The sequence below is a fragment of the Hyperolius riggenbachi genome, chromosome 5 (assembly GCF_040937935.1).
Source record: "Hyperolius riggenbachi isolate aHypRig1 chromosome 5, aHypRig1.pri, whole genome shotgun sequence".
NCBI lineage: Eukaryota > Metazoa > Chordata > Amphibia > Anura > Hyperoliidae > Hyperolius > Hyperolius riggenbachi.
Window position 1 is genome coordinate 321616299 of NC_090650.1, and position 16769 is coordinate 321633067.

Genomic DNA, 16769 nt, shown 5'->3' on the forward strand with positions numbered 1-16769 from the left:
ATATTATTATGGTATTAGCTTGTATATTTTCTGGCACTGACTCTTTGCATGTCTCCATCTCAGACCTCTGTAATCTTTGATATTCGTCTGCGGGGAGAAAATGACGGCGCAGTGATGTTACACCAGCCGGTGCTACCTGCTCGCTCTATACAACCCTATCAGATCCCTGTGACCGGTACCTATCCACATCAAGATTCTAAAGCCACTTAGCAATATAGTAAAGACTTAGAAACCCTGTCAAGCTTCCACTGCTGTCTTAAATGTTTCTTCTTACCGGAGACATTTCTCCACGCTGATTGTCTCCCATTGGGGAATTTATCTTTCCAGGACCACTTCGATGAAAAAAGTAAGCAGTTAAAATCTGACAGAACCGGCAGGTTTTGGACTTGTCCATCTCCTCATGGAGCATTCTCAAGGTTTCTTTTGGATTTCAAAAGCTTTTCCTGAAAGGCAGTTGCTAAGTCTAACTGCCAAAATAGTGTGCAAGTGAGTAGGGAAGCTGGCGGGTATCTTACTGATTTGGCGGTTAAACTGCCGCTCAGGAAATGCTTCAGAAAACAAAGAATACCCTGAGAATACTCCATGAGGAGATGGACTAGTCCAAAACATGTCCATTCTGTCAGATTTTAACTGCTTACTTTTTTTGCTGGAGTGGTCCTTTAAGTCCTCTTTAGTAACATTTTAAAATTAACCTCACAATTTGTCCAGATACCAATAGGTACTGGAAGAAAGAGCTGATGGAAAATCACCCAAACAAGACTGCCATAGCCTTTTCAATGGTAAAAATCCATTTTGGCCAAAGCTCTACAAAGATCATTTGTTGTTTTTAAGACTAATTAGATTTAACAGGCTAGAATACAGAAAAAAACAAAGTATGAGCAGAGATATGTTCTTGTTTTCACAGGTCCTTCAGCTGTGACCGGACAGCTCCCAACTTCCTGCAAACTCTGTATCCTTTCTAGAAGGATGTGCAATGATGCTGTGAATGGAAAGTAAGAGGTGTCCTTAAAAGACAACTGTAACGAGAGGGATATGGAGGCTGCCATATTTATTTTCTTTTAAACAATACCTGTTGCCTGGCAGCCCTGCTTGTCTGTTTTGCTGCAGTAGTGTCTGAATCAGACCAGAAACAAGCTTGCAGCTAATCTCATCAGATCTAATAATAATGTCAGAAACCCCTGATCTGCTGTATGCTTGTTCAGGGTCTATGGCTAAAAGTACTAGAGGCAGAGAATCAGCAGGCATAGCCAGGCAACTGGTATTGTTTAAAAGTAAATAAATATGGCCATCTCCATATCCATCTCTTTACAGTTGTCCTTTAAAGCTATTATACAAATACAGTCTTGATATGTGCAGCATGCCTTTTTGTCTCTGGAATGTGACATGTACTTGTGTTCTTTATGACTGCATACTTGTGTGCAATTTCTTACATACCATGTAATACTTCAGCATCATCCAGAAGTGTGTGGTCACATTGGGCATCCGAATAATCAGTTTCTAGTCTCTGATGAGTTGAAAGCTTGCTGAAAACCCTGCAGTCTAACCTGGTGTAATCAAGAAGTGGACCTAAAACTTGATTAGTGCCTCTCTGCAGGACAGGATCTGCCATGATGAGAAGATAATGGCACCTGTATGTTCAGTCCATGTTTCTTGTGCAGTATGTACTTATACATAACCAGTTGGTCTATTGCTGCACACATCACTGTGTTCAGACATTACATGATGGTTACCCAATCTGACCAGGTGTGTGTTGTAAGGGAATAGCGTTACTCTGAGGAGTGTTTTTCTTATGTTTATTATTTCCATATACCCCATGTATATTCTTTAACTGGTAGATTCCTCCTCTTGGATTGTCTTCCAGCCAGATATTATAATCAGCGCCAGTGAAGGTAAGATTCCACATATTTATAGCTCTTCCTTTGTAGCTGTAGTTACACCTGTATCCAGGTGTGTATTGGGACCTGGGCCTGATATTGGGACCGGGGCCTGACTTGTGAATTATGTATGCTCCTTCTTCCCTCAGTAACAGTCTTCCAAACTCAAACTCTGCTTCTTTAGTCATGTGATGCTGGTGATGGCATAAGTAGGGGACCGGTCATGTGACTTTGCCAGTGGGGGTAGAGATGGGCACATTTACAATTCAGTGCAATGAAGTAACAGAATCTGGGACTGCAGATGAATGTCTTAATTTTTCAGGTTCACAAAAAAGTTCATCATAGGAATTAAGCAAACATGTACCATAAATGTACATGAGCCTCTGTAAATGGGTGGGTGCCAAGGATGTACAGCCTGATGACCATTTCACTAACCTGCTTCATCAAAGGCCAAAAAGTTCTTCTTCTTACTAGAGGAATGTGGTGTCCATACATTATACAAGAGCCGGTTCTAGAAAGGCACATAGGAGGGGGGCAGTCAAAAAGGTGTATAGCTGTCCCCAGTATATGTAGCCAGGTGTATATGTCCCCAGTATATGTAGCCAGGTGTATATGTCCCCAGTATATGTAGCCAGGTGAATAGTTGTCCCCAGTATATGTAGCCAGGTGAATAGTTGTCCCCAGTATATGTAGCCAGGTGAATAGTTGTCCCCAGTATATGTAGCCAGGTGTATATGTCCCCAGTATATGTAGCCAGGTGTATAGCTGTCCCCAGTATATGTAGCCAGGTGAATAGTTGTCCCCAGTATATGTAGCCAGGTGTATAGTTGTCCCCAGCATATGTAGTCAGGTGTATAGTTGTCCCCAGCATATGTAGCCAGGTGTATAGTTGTCCCCAGTAAATGTAGCCAGGTGAATAGTTGTCCCCAGTATATGTAGCCAGGTGTATATGTCCCCAGTATATGTAGCCAGGTGTATATGTCCCCAGTATATGTAGCCAGGTGAATAGTTGTCCCCAGTATATGTAGCCAGGTGAATAGTTGTCCCCAGTATATGTAGCCAGGTGTATAGTTGTCCCCAGCATATGTAGCCAGGTGTATAGCTGTCCCCAGTATATGTAGCCAGGTGTATAGCTGTCCCCAGCATATGTAGCCAGGTGTATAGTTGTCCCCAGCATATGTAGCCAGGTGTATATGTCCCCAGCATATGTAGCCAGGTGTATATGTCCCCAGTATATGTAGCCAGGTGTATAGCTGTCCCCAGTATATGTAGCCAGGTGTATAGTTGTCCCCAGCATATGTAGCCAGGTGTATATGTCCCCAGCATATGTAGCCAGGTGTATAGCTGTCCCCAGCATATGTAGCCAGGTGTATAGCTGTCCCCAGTATATGTAGCCAGGTGTATAGTTGTCCCCAGCAGATGTAGCCAGGTGTATAGTTGTCCCCAGCAGATGTAGCCAGGTGTATATGTCCCCAGTATATGTAGCCAGGTGTATAGCTGTCCCCAGTATATGTAGCCAGGTGTATAGCTGTCCCCAGTATATGTAGCCAGGTGTATAGTTGTCCCCAGCATATGTAGCCAGGTGTATATGTTGCCAGGGCTATAGGTGTCCCCAGCAGGGATGCTCAATTCCGAATTCGGGTGGATCCGGATAGTTGCTATCCGAATTTTACCCAGTTAACGTGGGGGGAGGGGGGGGGGGTGTCAAGCTTACCTGTCTGTCGTCTTCTTCGGTCCGTCCCTCGGCGCCTCCCACGATGCGGTCCGTGCGCATCACGTGACTACAAACACTTCCTCCTTCAACCTGGAGGAAGTGTTTGTACTCACGTGACCGCCGCGTGGATCGCATCGTGGGAGGCGCCGAGGGACGGACCGAAGAAGACGTCAGACAGGTAAGCTTTTTTTTTTTTTTTTTTTTTTTTTTTTAACAGATCATTTTATTGAATTTTTATAACACAACATGGCCATAGGCCAACATAAGTAAACATTCAACACAGGAAGTATGCAATTAGCCAGAAGTCAATTACAGGCGAGGTAAGCTTGACGCACAGGTTTACTGGGTGAAATCCGGATAGCAACTATCCGGATTCACCTGAATTCGGATTTGAGCATCCCTGGTCCCCAGTATATGTGGTCAGGACTTACCGTGTCCCAACTCCCCAGTATAGCCAGGTGTATAGATGTCCCCAGGTGGGGTGGCAGCGGAGTCTGAGAAGAGGGAGCAATGGGCACAGCAGTGGGGACGTCTTCCCCCCCCCCCCCTTCCCTCACGTTGGGGCTCCCCCTCTCCTCTTGCCTTTCCCTCCAGATATCAGCAGCTTGCAGCGGCGGTAGAACACTTCCTCTCTTCCCAGCGCGGGACAGAGATCTGTGCGCCACCGCAACTACTCTGGTCTAGTCTAGACCAGAGTAGCGACGCACAGATCTCTCGCTCTCCCGCGCTGGGAAGCGATGAAGTGTTCTACCGCCGCTGATATCTGGAGGGGAAAGCTAGAGAGAGGGGGAGCCCTAAGGTGAGGGAAGGGGGGGAAGACGTCCCCCCTTCCCCACAGCTATGCCCATCGCTCCCTCTTCTCTCTCCGCTGCCACCCCACCCGTTTGAGGGGGCAGAGTAATTATCGCCCCCTCTTGCCCCACGCTAGAGCCGGCCGTGCATTATACCAGAGCAGAAGACCACCTGCATTACTGCCCTGTGCAGAAATGACTCCCAATGATTATTATACTGAACAGCTCAACTCTGCACAGAGCAAGAAGATGTGTACTGCACAACATTCATGGAGGGTTACACAGCTCCACAGCAGCAAGTATATCAGACATTGGTTACAACGCATTGCCTGATATCCTTGCAGATTGAATACTGTGCACTGCACTGGTGTGAACCAGCCCTTGAGCAAAGTACCGTACTGTATACACTGTCAGCACTGGTCTACTAAAATTATGCTTGATCATTTTGTGCGACGTTTTGCTGTGCAAATAAGCTGCTTGGTTATTTGCCAAGCAGCTTGTTCAGCTCTATGTGGAGAGGGGAGGGAGCTGTCAGTGCATGTAACAATAACATCATAGCATGCCTGATCGTACCAAGTTCTTGGTGGATGTCAGAGTACACCTGTACACATTTCACATAGGTCTCTGAAATCATCATTAAAGGGAACTCGAGGTGAGAGTGATATGGAGGCTGCCATATTTATTTTCTTTTAAAGTGGACCTGAACTCAGAACTCCTCTCTGCTTTAAAAGATGCACAACAGCATAATAACCTTTAAACAAAAAAACATTTTTTTTGTTACAGCTGATATAAATCCTAAAATTATTCTGTATGGTTTCTACTTCCTGATTCATGGAGGCAGACATTGTTTACAGCCTGTATTTTCAAATGGGCTTATCTGTTCATATGCCATAGGCAGTCATGTGACACAGGGAGATCAAATTGCAACTAGTGATTAGACACAAATGTGAGGGAATTACGTAGGCTAAACTCTTTAAATACATACAGGGTGCATTTCTGTTATGTTTTCCTTGTGTCCTGTGCAAGAGCTCAGGTCCACTTTAATAACCAAGTACCCGAAACCCATGCTGATCCATTTGGCTGCAGGAGTATCTATTAGGGCCCGTTCTCACCTGAGCGGGAATCGCGCGATTCCTGCTCACGGCAAACCACTAGTGGTTTAGCAAAAACCGCTACACAATGTAGCGAGTGGCAGTGTTCTCACTGCCGCGGTTGCGGTTAGCGATAACCGCAACAGTGCTGCATGCTGCGGTTTGCCGGCGACTAGCGATCGTGATTAGCATGCTAATTGCGATCGCTTCAAAACCGCCACAGTGTCCAGTGATTTTTTTCCGCGCTAATCGCAGGAAAATCACTCCCGCAAAACGCCGGCAGTAATCGTCGGCGTTCTGCAATTGTAAATGTGAACGGGCCCTAACACCAGAAACAAGCATGCAGCTAATCTTGTCAGATTTGACAAAAATGTCACACCTGATCTGCTGCATATGCTTGTTCAGGGTCTGTGGCTAAAAGTATTAGAGGCTGAGTATCAGCAGGATAAGGAAATAAACATAGCAGCCTTCATATCCCTCTCACCTCAGGTACTTTTTAATGAGCATTTTGAGTTGCAATTGTGTATTTCCCTTTGCCACTGGGTTATTATTGTACTTTTCTCAGGTATAGTCAGGAAGCAATAAGGGAATTTGATGCCAAATGATTTAAAAATGTGCAGTCCACCCTCTCCCAGTCCACAGCTTCTGAGCAATGCCAGTGTTCTGATGACAGCTTGTGGTGATGGTGCTGTTTTTTCCCTGCTTTGTGCCCTCAGGATACCTGTGGTACCTCCGCGTTAAGCTGCAGCCCATTGTACACTTACTGACAGACAAAGGTCGGCTAATGGATTTTCTGCTTCAGCGTAAAGATTGTAAATCTGTTATTTTATCAGTGTGCTCACAAAGTAAGTGTTATCAGGAACAGATGATAGCAAATCGTACCCATTGTAACTGCTCTCATCCAAGCATTGCCATTATTATGTTGTTATTCATTCCCTAGTGTTGTCAGAGATCGATAGGGCATCGCTGCCAGTTGTTGCTACAGTCTTCGATAAACTCAACTGTGAATATAAGAAATACCTAGAGGCTGAGCACAGCTACACAGTGGTAAGATGTCTGCGGGCCTAGTCCATATTCAGTGGTCCTGTATGGTTTCCTGGAAATCTGGAGATGTCTCCATGGCAATAATGCAAACCATTCATATACCTGCAGCTATGATTAAGCAGCGTTCTATTGTCCTCCAAGAGCACAACTTTCATTCATAGATTGGGAAATGTATTCAAGCCCAATGTCATTTTGCTTTCTTTAAAGCTAACCTGAAGTGAACAAAAAATAGCTTACATAATGAATTTAAGAACATTAGTAGCAAAGAGTCTCATATTTTTATTTTCAGTTGTATAGCTTTATTTTTAACATTGAATCATTCTGTCATTTGCTGTTTAGAAACCAAATTCTGTATTTTAAGCTATAAAGCAATGCAGAAATAATGACCCTTTGAACTTCCCTGCAGTAAAAGCTTATCTCAAGCTGTCTCTCACGGTTTCTTGGCTGTTCAAGTACTTCAGAAAACAGGACTGTCTGACCTAAATTGGTGGAATAGCTCCAAAAAGCTATTTTGCATAGATGACAAGTTTTTTTTTTTTTTTTTTAACTCTCCCTGTACTGGAAAACAATGAGACTATTTTCTTTGCAACTAATGTTCTATTTCTTAGCTGTACTATACATATAATTCATTACCTCACAAGTTTTTCACCTCAGATTTGCTTTAAACAGAAGGAATTTGCAATAATTCAGCTGTAAGTGAGTAACTGGATTCCCATGATGCATTACTCTCAAATGTGCAAATCCTCTTTTGGCCCCTGAAAGCCCTTTATTGCCTTCCAGGTGGTTCTGGGTCACCATGAGCTCTCTGGGTATTCCTTAGTATTAAAGCCCCTCTTCACGCAAATAACTTTGGCCATTTCCTCCTAATTTCACGTGTATTCAGATAAGATTACATGTGCTAAGAAGACTGCAAATACCCTAGTGGTAAACTGCAGCCATGTCCTTTGCTGGGATCTCGTGGTGGAGAGATGTCTTCTGGGAAGGAGTGGCATGGTTAAGTTGCTGCTCACTAGAAATGTGGCCATACACTGATAGATTTGCAGCAAATTCGAGCACCAGGTTTCTAGTTTCAAAGGTTTTTATTGTAGAAAACGAAAGGATCAGTATAATATGTGCATTAAATGCAGGAGTTCAGTAAGTAAGACATTGTTAGATTTGTGAAGAGCACATAACAGATATGGAGAGGATATATAAATCAATTTGTGATAGGGCGTGAAGTAAAAGGGAAGAAAAAGTAGAGGGAGTAGAAAAGTAACAAAAGGGAAGTATAAAACTTACAAAACTTACAACCACCAGGGATATAAAGTATCAAGTTAAAGCGAAACAGACTTGATATAAAACAATTAAGATAACATTATCAGACAAGACCATGTGCATAATAGATAAATAATTAGAAAAAGGTCAAGTATGGGAGACCAACATTATTAGCATGATCAACCCAGGCGTCCCAAGTTTTCGATCGACCATCAGGTTTCTGTCAGATCATCTGACTCAGATGCCTGTCAGGTCGAATCTGACAGGAATCTGTCTGATGTGCGCCACATACTAGGAACAGATTTCCAATAGATTTCAGAATGAAATCTATTGAAAATCTATCTAAAGGCATTAGATCCAATGCAACTCTATGGGCCATCGATCTGTTGCCAGCAGCAGATCGACCTAGATTTTCCATCCTGTCAGATGGATCAAAACGATCCAAATCGGCCGCAAATCGATCAGCTGTGTGATCGGGCATCGATTTGTGATCGATTGAATGCTGAAATTGACCAGTGTATGGGCCCCTTAACAATGGTATACTAATAATTTTGGTATGCATGCATATCTATAGGACAACTGAATTAAGAATATGAAGGCTGCCATATTTATTTCCTTTTAACCAATACCAGTTGCCTAGCAGCATTGCTGATCTATTTGGCTGCAGCAGTGTTTGAATAAGACCAGAAACGAGCATGCAGCTAATCTTGTCAGATCTGACAATGTCAGAAACACCTGATATGTTGTATGCTTGTTCAGGGTCTATGGATAAAAGTATTAGAGGCAGAGGATCAGCAGGGTAGCCAGGCAACTGGTATTGCTTAAAAATAAATAAATATGGCAGCTCCAATATACTTCTCACATCACTTGTCCTGTAATGCAAACTTTATTCAGCTTGGAATCTGCGCCAATCAAAATCAGTGGAAATTTGATTTGTATTTGATTTTCCCAATGCTAAGATGCATACAATTTACCCTCAATTTGTATGCAAGCTGGGCTTTGCATTTCATTGACTATCTAAGTAGAAATCCTCCATGCCAGAAACATTTCAGCTGAGGAGTGGGGCGCAGTTATTGTAATAACTGTTTGTACAGTGCTGAACCTGGCAATGCTGACTCTGTGGTATTCTGTGGTACAGGCAGTGGAGACCAACCAAGGCAGAAGCAATGCTCTTGTGAAGAGGCCTGTGCGAGGACAAGCTGTCATAGACCAGTCAGACATGTACACGCATGTGTTATCCGTGTTCACTGACCTCAAGGTGAGTCTGTGTGAGAAAGTGAGAAACCATAGCGCAAGATTGCTCTTGCAGGGAAAGCTTTTCTGATTGGCTGGATGTTTAGAAGCTGAGGGTCACCTGGGTTTTAATATTCCTATGTCTGGAGGTAGGCCATAAAGTGACCCGATAGTAGTTTGCTGTATAAGTGTAGTGCAGGGGTGCTATTCCTCAGCTCAGCTGTTGAATTCCTGCATGTCTCGCTAGTTACAAACACTGGTTTGCATGACAGCCGGGGACCAAGTCTCTCTCACTGGCCGGGGCCCCCAAACTACCATGCGGTACCCAGAAGGTGCGGGCGGGCCCTAGACCTCTCACCACCAGGGAATTTACCTCCACTGCCTCTGAACTGAATGCTGACTGCAAAACACACAATTTGCTTACTCACAGCTAAAGCACTTTCCTACCTTTATTTGGTCAGCAGGCGCCAGTCAGATGTACTGTCATACTCCCTTTGCCTGCTGTACGAAATCTAGCAGGAATTGCATAAATTAGGTAGCATTCAGGTGGGAGGCTTCGGTTGGACGTAATCGTAGATAACATCTTTTACAGGGACATCTCCCACACAGTCCCCTCCCTAACCACTCACCTGTCAACCCGCATCCTGGAAGCTGTAAAAAAGAAATTCAAAATCACAAACACTGGTTCGCATGACAGCCGGGGCCCCCAGTCTCTCCCACTGGCTGGGGCCCCCAAACCACCGTGCGAACCAGTGTTTGTGATTTTAATTTTTGTCTGCAGCTTCCAGGATGCGGTTGACAGGTGAGTGGTTAGGGAGGGGGCCGTGTGGGAGAGATGTGCCTACACGGGGCGTCCCTGTAAAAGATGTAATCTACGATTATGTCCAACCGAAGCCTCCCACCTGAATACTAATTTATGCAATTCCTGCTAGATTTGGTACAGCAGGCAAAGGGTGTATGACAGTATACCTGATTGGCTGACTGGCACCTGCTGACAAGATAAAGGTAGGAAAGTGCTTTAGGTGGGAGTGAGCAAATTGTGTTTTGCATGTCTCGCTAGTTAGTTAGAATCTGACTATGGATATTATGTATTATTATTTAGCCTTTATATAGTGCTGACATCTTCCTCAGTGCTTTACTGTGTGTGTGTGTGTGTGTGTGTGTGTGTGTGTGTGTGTGTGTGTGTGTGTGTGTGTGTGTGTGTGTGTGTGTCCTATGTCCATTGTAGTTTAGGGTGTAGTCAATTAACTTATCTGTATGTTTTTGGGATGTGGGCGGAAACCTAAACAGACGTGGGGAGAACATACAAACTCCATTCAGATAATGTCCTGGCTGGGATTGGAGCCAGGAACCCAGCGCTGCAGGGCTATCCACTATGCCACCATGATATGACTGGCATGCCTCTTCCCCCAACCCGAGTAGCAAGTAGAAGTTATTCAGTCATGCAGCCAGAGATCAGGTGGGATGTGGCTAGCACAGGGAGAGGGAAGTATAGCATTTGGTAGAAGCAAGTATGGTATGGATAGAGGAAGGTATATCTGCATTGTGAATCCAGTTACATTCAGGGACCCTTCAGACTCCCTGGAGCCCAGTCTGTGATGGCCAGGGCTGAATTTCTTGAAAGGCCACGAAGGCCCAGGCCTAGGGTGGCTGCAGCCCATAGGGGTACCTGGACACTGTTCACCCTGATGTGTCTCCCCACCGTGGATTAAAGGTATATCTTTTTTGCAAGCACAGTGCCTCTATTTTTCTCTTTGCTACCATTACAGTGCTTTGTTTAGAGTTGCACGTGTATGCATTGAATCCGGAATCCGGTGAATCGGACCCATGCATTGTTGTTGACATCTGGTGCCAGTCTTTTCTTCTCACCTTCGTGCAGGACCTGAAACATGGGTTGCTACATATAGAAAAGGCTTTAAATGGGGAGCAACACATGAAAAGGGAAGCTGATGTCCAAGAAAAAGGTCTGCAGTACAGGGATGACACGGATGGAAGAAGGGGTGGCACATGGAATGGGAGGGGTGCTGCTGCAGTTAGAAGGGGAGCCCCAATATACTTGGCCTAGAGGCAATAAAAGTATAAATCTGGCCTTGGTGATATCGGGCAGTGCTGCTGAGGTGGTAAGATTGCTTAGTTTGTAGCTTTACCACCAGTTTGGCGTGATACAGGATCGCTTTTAGTTGTCTGTTACTGAACACTTCTAAACCAGCAATGCTGAGTTTCTCTTGGCTTAGATTCTGCATACATACTGTACTGTAGTTTAGGGGATCAGCTTCAGTGTTCTCCCCAGAAATGTTTGCCAGCCGGGTGGCATGAAAAAGTAGCTGGGTTGGCGAGATGATAGAATGCAGGGCCAGCGCTTCTCTGCTTACAGCAGAGGAGAAGGTGAGTCGATGACAGCCGGGTGCTCACCAAAACTAGCCGGGTGGAGCACCCGGCTAAAACAGCCTGGGGAGAACACTGCGCCTGATTTTGGGGCGTACAGGGTAACAAGTCGCTGGCAAATCTTCAGCTACCGCTCACATTTTTTTCTTCCACAGGAGGCACCACACAAATTCATCATTGCTGTCCTCATGGAATATATCCGTTCCCTGAACCAGTTTCAGATCCCTGTACAGGTATATGTACATTATGTCTTGCTGTGATATTCTACCATCTGTAGCATTCTCTGATGTGTAACCCCCTACTACCCTCCTCTGTTTCTTGCAGCACTACCTGTATGAACTGGTAATAAAGACATTGGTGCAGCACAATCTCTTCTACATGCTCCACCAGTTCCTGCAGTATCATGTGCTCAGCGACTCCAAGCCTCTGGTATGCTCAGTCTCATGTCTGATGGGGAATATCTAAGTGACACAAGTGAATTGCTAAACGATCATTAATGAGGATGTGCCTCCATGTTGTTTACTTTGGTCAGCATAGTTTCTCTGGCAGATGAGCAGTATGCGTCTCCACTGCTAGCCAATGAATAAGTGCAGACAAAACAACCCCTTCTGTCAGTGGTACTATGTTTCACAGATACCCTGATAAGTTTGGTTGCTTAGCATGAGAATCTGGGTGTTATAGACTTTATATGTACTGCTTTTTGATTCCTTTTTTTTTTTTTTTACTTTGTTTTATTTCAAGGATAACTGGTAAGTTGTTTAACCACTTGAGGACTGCAGTGTTAAACCCCCTTAAAGAGTAACTGTCAGGCTGCAAAAGCTAATTTAAACCTCTATTCTCCTGTGTTAAACAGTTTAGAAGGAAGCCAAAAAGGCAATACTGAAGTTTAAAATCTCTTACTTTTAATGTGTGCTTATCAGCAAACCTGTTAGACCCAAGCTCTCAAAAGGACGAAAGGCCGCATACCATACTGCAAAGCATTCTGGGGCTGCTTGGGTCCTCCCCTCGGCTGCTAGTGAGAAAGTACAGGCTCATGTTACAACAGGGTAGCAGTGAAAAATCTCCGGGCAGAGTACACTGCAGGAGTCCGCTATTGTTCCTAGCCACATGGCTAATCAATGTTCACTGCACAGTAGTGTTATTCATTAGGGATCTTTTGTGTGAGTGAATCATCAGGAAGCAGGCAGGACATGACCACAGATTTGGCTTCATAGGAGACAGACAAACATGGAACCTGCCATGAGCTGTCAGGAGCATCATTCTCTGCAAATACTATATAAAAATTCTGTGAAATCCAAATGTGGACAGTGAAATGCATATGTAATGTAAGTACAGCCAATCATTAGCTACTGATATATGTGTTTTTTTTCTCTGAGACCCTATACCTAACAGCTCCTCTTTAATGACCAGGCTCTTTGTTGTTGCACTGGGCTGTGCAGGCTTTTCAGCCTCCTGCACAGCCCAGCTATGTAGCCCAGCGATCGGACTCCCCTCCTATTTTTTCTCCCTAAGGGGACATGCCGCCTAAGGTGTCCGATCGCTGTGGCCGTTATTTTTTGGGGTTTTTTTGCAGCTTGTATACCAGGGCTGTGGAGTCGGTCCAAAAATCCACCGACTCCGACTCCTCAGTTTAGGATTCCACCGACTCCGACTCCTCTAATTTGCATATTACAATTTTGTTGATTAAAAGTATGTAACATGAAATTCGTCTCTTAACTGCCAACGCTTAGGAATTTTACAAGACAACTGAAGTGAGAAGGATATGTAGACTACTATATTTATTCCCTTTAGACTAAAACTAGTCCTTGGTAAGAGTACTTGTAAAAGGTACAAACCGGAACAAAGAACATCTATCAGGCCCTAGGCAATGTAAGTGTGGGTACATGTAAGAATGATGTGCAGGTACTCTGCAGGGGAATGAGGAGATTGTAAACAGACAACACCTCTGTGTTCAATGTGCACAGCATTCTCAGTGAATTCCCTGCAGCTCTGTGGGGAGTGCATATGTAGAGTATAGTACTACTGTGTAACAAAGTAAACCTGAGACAGATGAAATTAAAGTTTTATACATACCTGGGGCTTCCTCCAGCCGCCTTCAGGATAATCAGTCCCTCGTTGTCCTCCTCCACCACCTGGATCTTCTGCTATGAGTCCAGGTACTTGAGCCAGTCAGGCGTAGTGCGCATGCACACACTCCGCCGCCAGGAGCATACTACACCTGTGCAGCACTATTGCGCAGGTGCAGAATGTTCCTGGCTGTGGGAGCGGCATGCGGCCGGACAGCGCTGACTGGCTGAATTACCAGGACTCATAGCAGAAGATCCGGGTGGTGGAGGACAGCAAGAGACTGATTAGCCTGAAGGGGGCTGGAGGAAGCCCCAGGTATGTATAAAACTTTACTTTTCATCCGTCTCAGTTACCCTTTAATTTGTAGTCACCAAACCAAATTTTAATAACATATCAAATTATTTGATTTGATCAGCAAAGGGAGTGCATACATTTGCATAAATCAGCATCAATGCGGAATTATTTCCATCTCGTTGACCATCTCTATTAGTGACACAGCTACACATCAGGCTTTATTCTTACAGCATAGATGTTATTTAGTATTTAGTATTTATATAAGAGATTCCTGTGTACACATCATATATACAGTCACAATCAGATATGTATATCTGACCTTAAAAATACAGGGACTGCTTTATTGAAGCAGCACAAGTAACTAATTTTGATTGGTTTATTTCATTTTTGTGGACAAAGCACAGCTATTACTGTATATATACTGTATATATACATTATTTTTAATGACTATTATCTGAGAAATAGAACATTTTATCATATTTTCTATTTTAATTACAGTTAAAAATTCATTAGGAGTCGGAGTCGGTGCATTTTTTCCCGACTCCGACTCCAGGCACCCAAAATTGCACTACTCCACGACTCCGACTCCACAGCCCTGTTGTATACGGTTGTTTATCCCTTCCCTCCTCCCCTTCATGCACAGACTTGAACAGGACGGCGATCCGTCCTGTTCCGCCTCTTATAGGCATCAGCCTATGAAAGGACGGCGATCCCCGGGCCAATCAGAGGCTGGGGATCGCCGATCTTGTACAGCACCGCTGGAGACCGCAGTGCTGTACTCATGTAAACAAAGGGGATTTCTTTCCTCTTTCGTTTACAAACAGCCTGCTAGCCGCGATCGGCGGCTATCGGGCTAATCACAGAGCTCCACTCCATAAACTGGCAGGGAACGATCGCGCATGCGCGGGGCCATTCCCTGAGAAACTGCAGCTCCAGGACTTTACGCCAGTTGGCCTTAGGCGGTCCTGGGGCTGCCGCGTTCACGCCCATCGGCATGACGCGGTCATTGGGTAGTTAAAAGAAGTATAACTTACCTGGGGCTTCTACCAGCCCCTTGCAGACGTCCTGTGCCTGCGCCAGTACTAGCCATATTCCGTTCCCCCACCACGGCTCACTCCGTGTTCACCGACTTTGTTGCTGGCCACTGCCTCTTCGCTGCCACTCACATTGCCAGGAGCGTCCTGTGCAGATGCAGTACAAGGTTTTCTCGTATTGCACCTGCGCAGGACGCTCCCAGCACTGGGTGCAAGGAGGCGCGCGGCACAGCAGGCGGTCCGTAAACATGGAAGTGAGCCGTGAAGTGGGAACGGAGGACGGCCCGAAACGGGCACAAGATGTCTGCAGGGGGCCGGTAAAAGTTGAACTTTTTTTTTTTTTTTTTTTTTTTTTTTTAGGCTTAGTTACAGCCAACATAATATAGTACAGCCAACTGTTAACATACTGGTGTATATACAGTAGTAGCATAACAGTTCAGGGCTTATGTATGCTATAATAACAGGATGCAGTGAGGGTTCTTTTACACTGCAAATCAGAATTCTGATTTTTTTTACTGGTTGCTGGTTGGAAGAAAAACGCAGCATGCAAGACTTTTTTTTTTTTTTTAATATTGCATCAAAAATCAGAAATTCATGTAAATTTGCATCAAAATTGGAAATTGAAATCACATGAAGTGTTAAAAAAGCCCTGTACAAGCAATACAACCAATCTAGATATACTTTCTACACGAGATAAGTAAGAGGTCACTATACAGCAAACATGATGTCAGCAGCGTGTATACATACTTGTGCCAGTTCAGCTACTGTAAAGGCGGGAAGCACTCCACATTCAAGAACATTTGAGTTTTGGTTGACAACCCTGTCTGTAGACCATGTTTTCATGCGGGAGTACTGAGTGCTGTTAGCCACATCCATTGTTGCTGTTCTAGCACCCAACAGAAGCTTTACGGGCTTCTGTTAAAAATAATTATTGGTAATGTGTAATCCTGTTATCAATGGTAATTCCAAATATTTAAGGCTCAGTACTTTGCTATAGCAATTTGTATGGGGATTTTCAATTATAAAATTCCTGTTGCACCCCCTTCCTTTCACTATTGGTGTAACAATAGGAGTTGCAGAGGCACTGTGGCCCTTGGACCAGAGGGGCCCCACTAGGGGCTCTCCCTTAACCACAGGTGCTATGCTAGTAATGATCACTTCTAAATATTCTTTAAATAGTGGTAATCATTAACAAACTGTTCCCCCTCCTCTAACACCTCATACTGTGGATGTACTCAGCAGGTTTTGTGGTGTCATATAAAATGTATAGAATTTTGCACTGGGGCCCAATGTTCCTTAGCTATGCCACTGCCACCCACTGCCTTTTTGCAACACCCAAGTGGAGCAACAGTAAAACAGGTGGTCAGGGAAAAGAATCAGAAACCAGAAACCATAATACTGTATATGATTGGCTGCTCTGGATGACAGCCGTACTATCATTCTGATTCTTTTTGACTGACTGAAGCAAACCTTTTAGGTGCAGTAAGTGTCATGTAGCCATAGGAAGTGATTTCCTTTTTTGGGAATACAATTAGCTCCTAATTACCTACTGTCTTTTCAGGCCTGCCTCCTGCTGTCTCTGGAGAGTGTCTATCCACCAGCACACCAGCTCTCCCTGGACATGTTAAAGGTAAGCATTGTTCTTTCTAAAATATTTGTCCTTATGCTGGGCATACACGGTTCGATTTTGCCACTCGATCGTTTCACCGCGCGATTCCGCAGTCAATTCTCTTATCTTCCGCTCATTTTTCTTATCTTTTTCCATTCACTGCTATCCGGAATTGAGCGGCGAAACGATCAGGTGGGAGATCTGACATGTCGGAAATTATCTATTGAGCCATCTTAATGGCTAAAAACGAGCCGTGTATGCCCAGCATTAGATGTAGAAATGCACAAAAAGCATACCAGTGTCCACCTTTGAGGCTTCATTCACAGCAAGGAATTATGGTGAGTTGCATTGGACAATATAATCACGTTGCTATCATGAT

The 16769-nt window shown here is 44.4% G+C and overlaps 1 protein-coding gene across 2 annotated transcripts in view; it reads left to right on the top strand.

Moving 5' to 3' along the window:
* LOC137518871 (regulator of MON1-CCZ1 complex-like) overlaps nt 1–16769 on the top strand; it is a 68472-nt gene that overhangs the window by 39765 nt on the left and 11938 nt on the right. For both annotated transcript variants that reach the window (XM_068237261.1, XM_068237263.1), the window contains 9 exons: nt 64–175; nt 905–949; nt 1836–1889; nt 6187–6315; nt 6411–6517; nt 8907–9026; nt 11542–11619; nt 11711–11815; nt 16343–16411. In XM_068237261.1, the coding sequence (XP_068093362.1) occupies nt 64–175; nt 905–949; nt 1836–1889; nt 6187–6315; nt 6411–6517; nt 8907–9026; nt 11542–11619; nt 11711–11815; nt 16343–16411 (819 nt within the window). The remainder of the gene's footprint in view (nt 1–63; nt 176–904; nt 950–1835; nt 1890–6186; nt 6316–6410; nt 6518–8906; nt 9027–11541; nt 11620–11710; nt 11816–16342; nt 16412–16769) is intronic.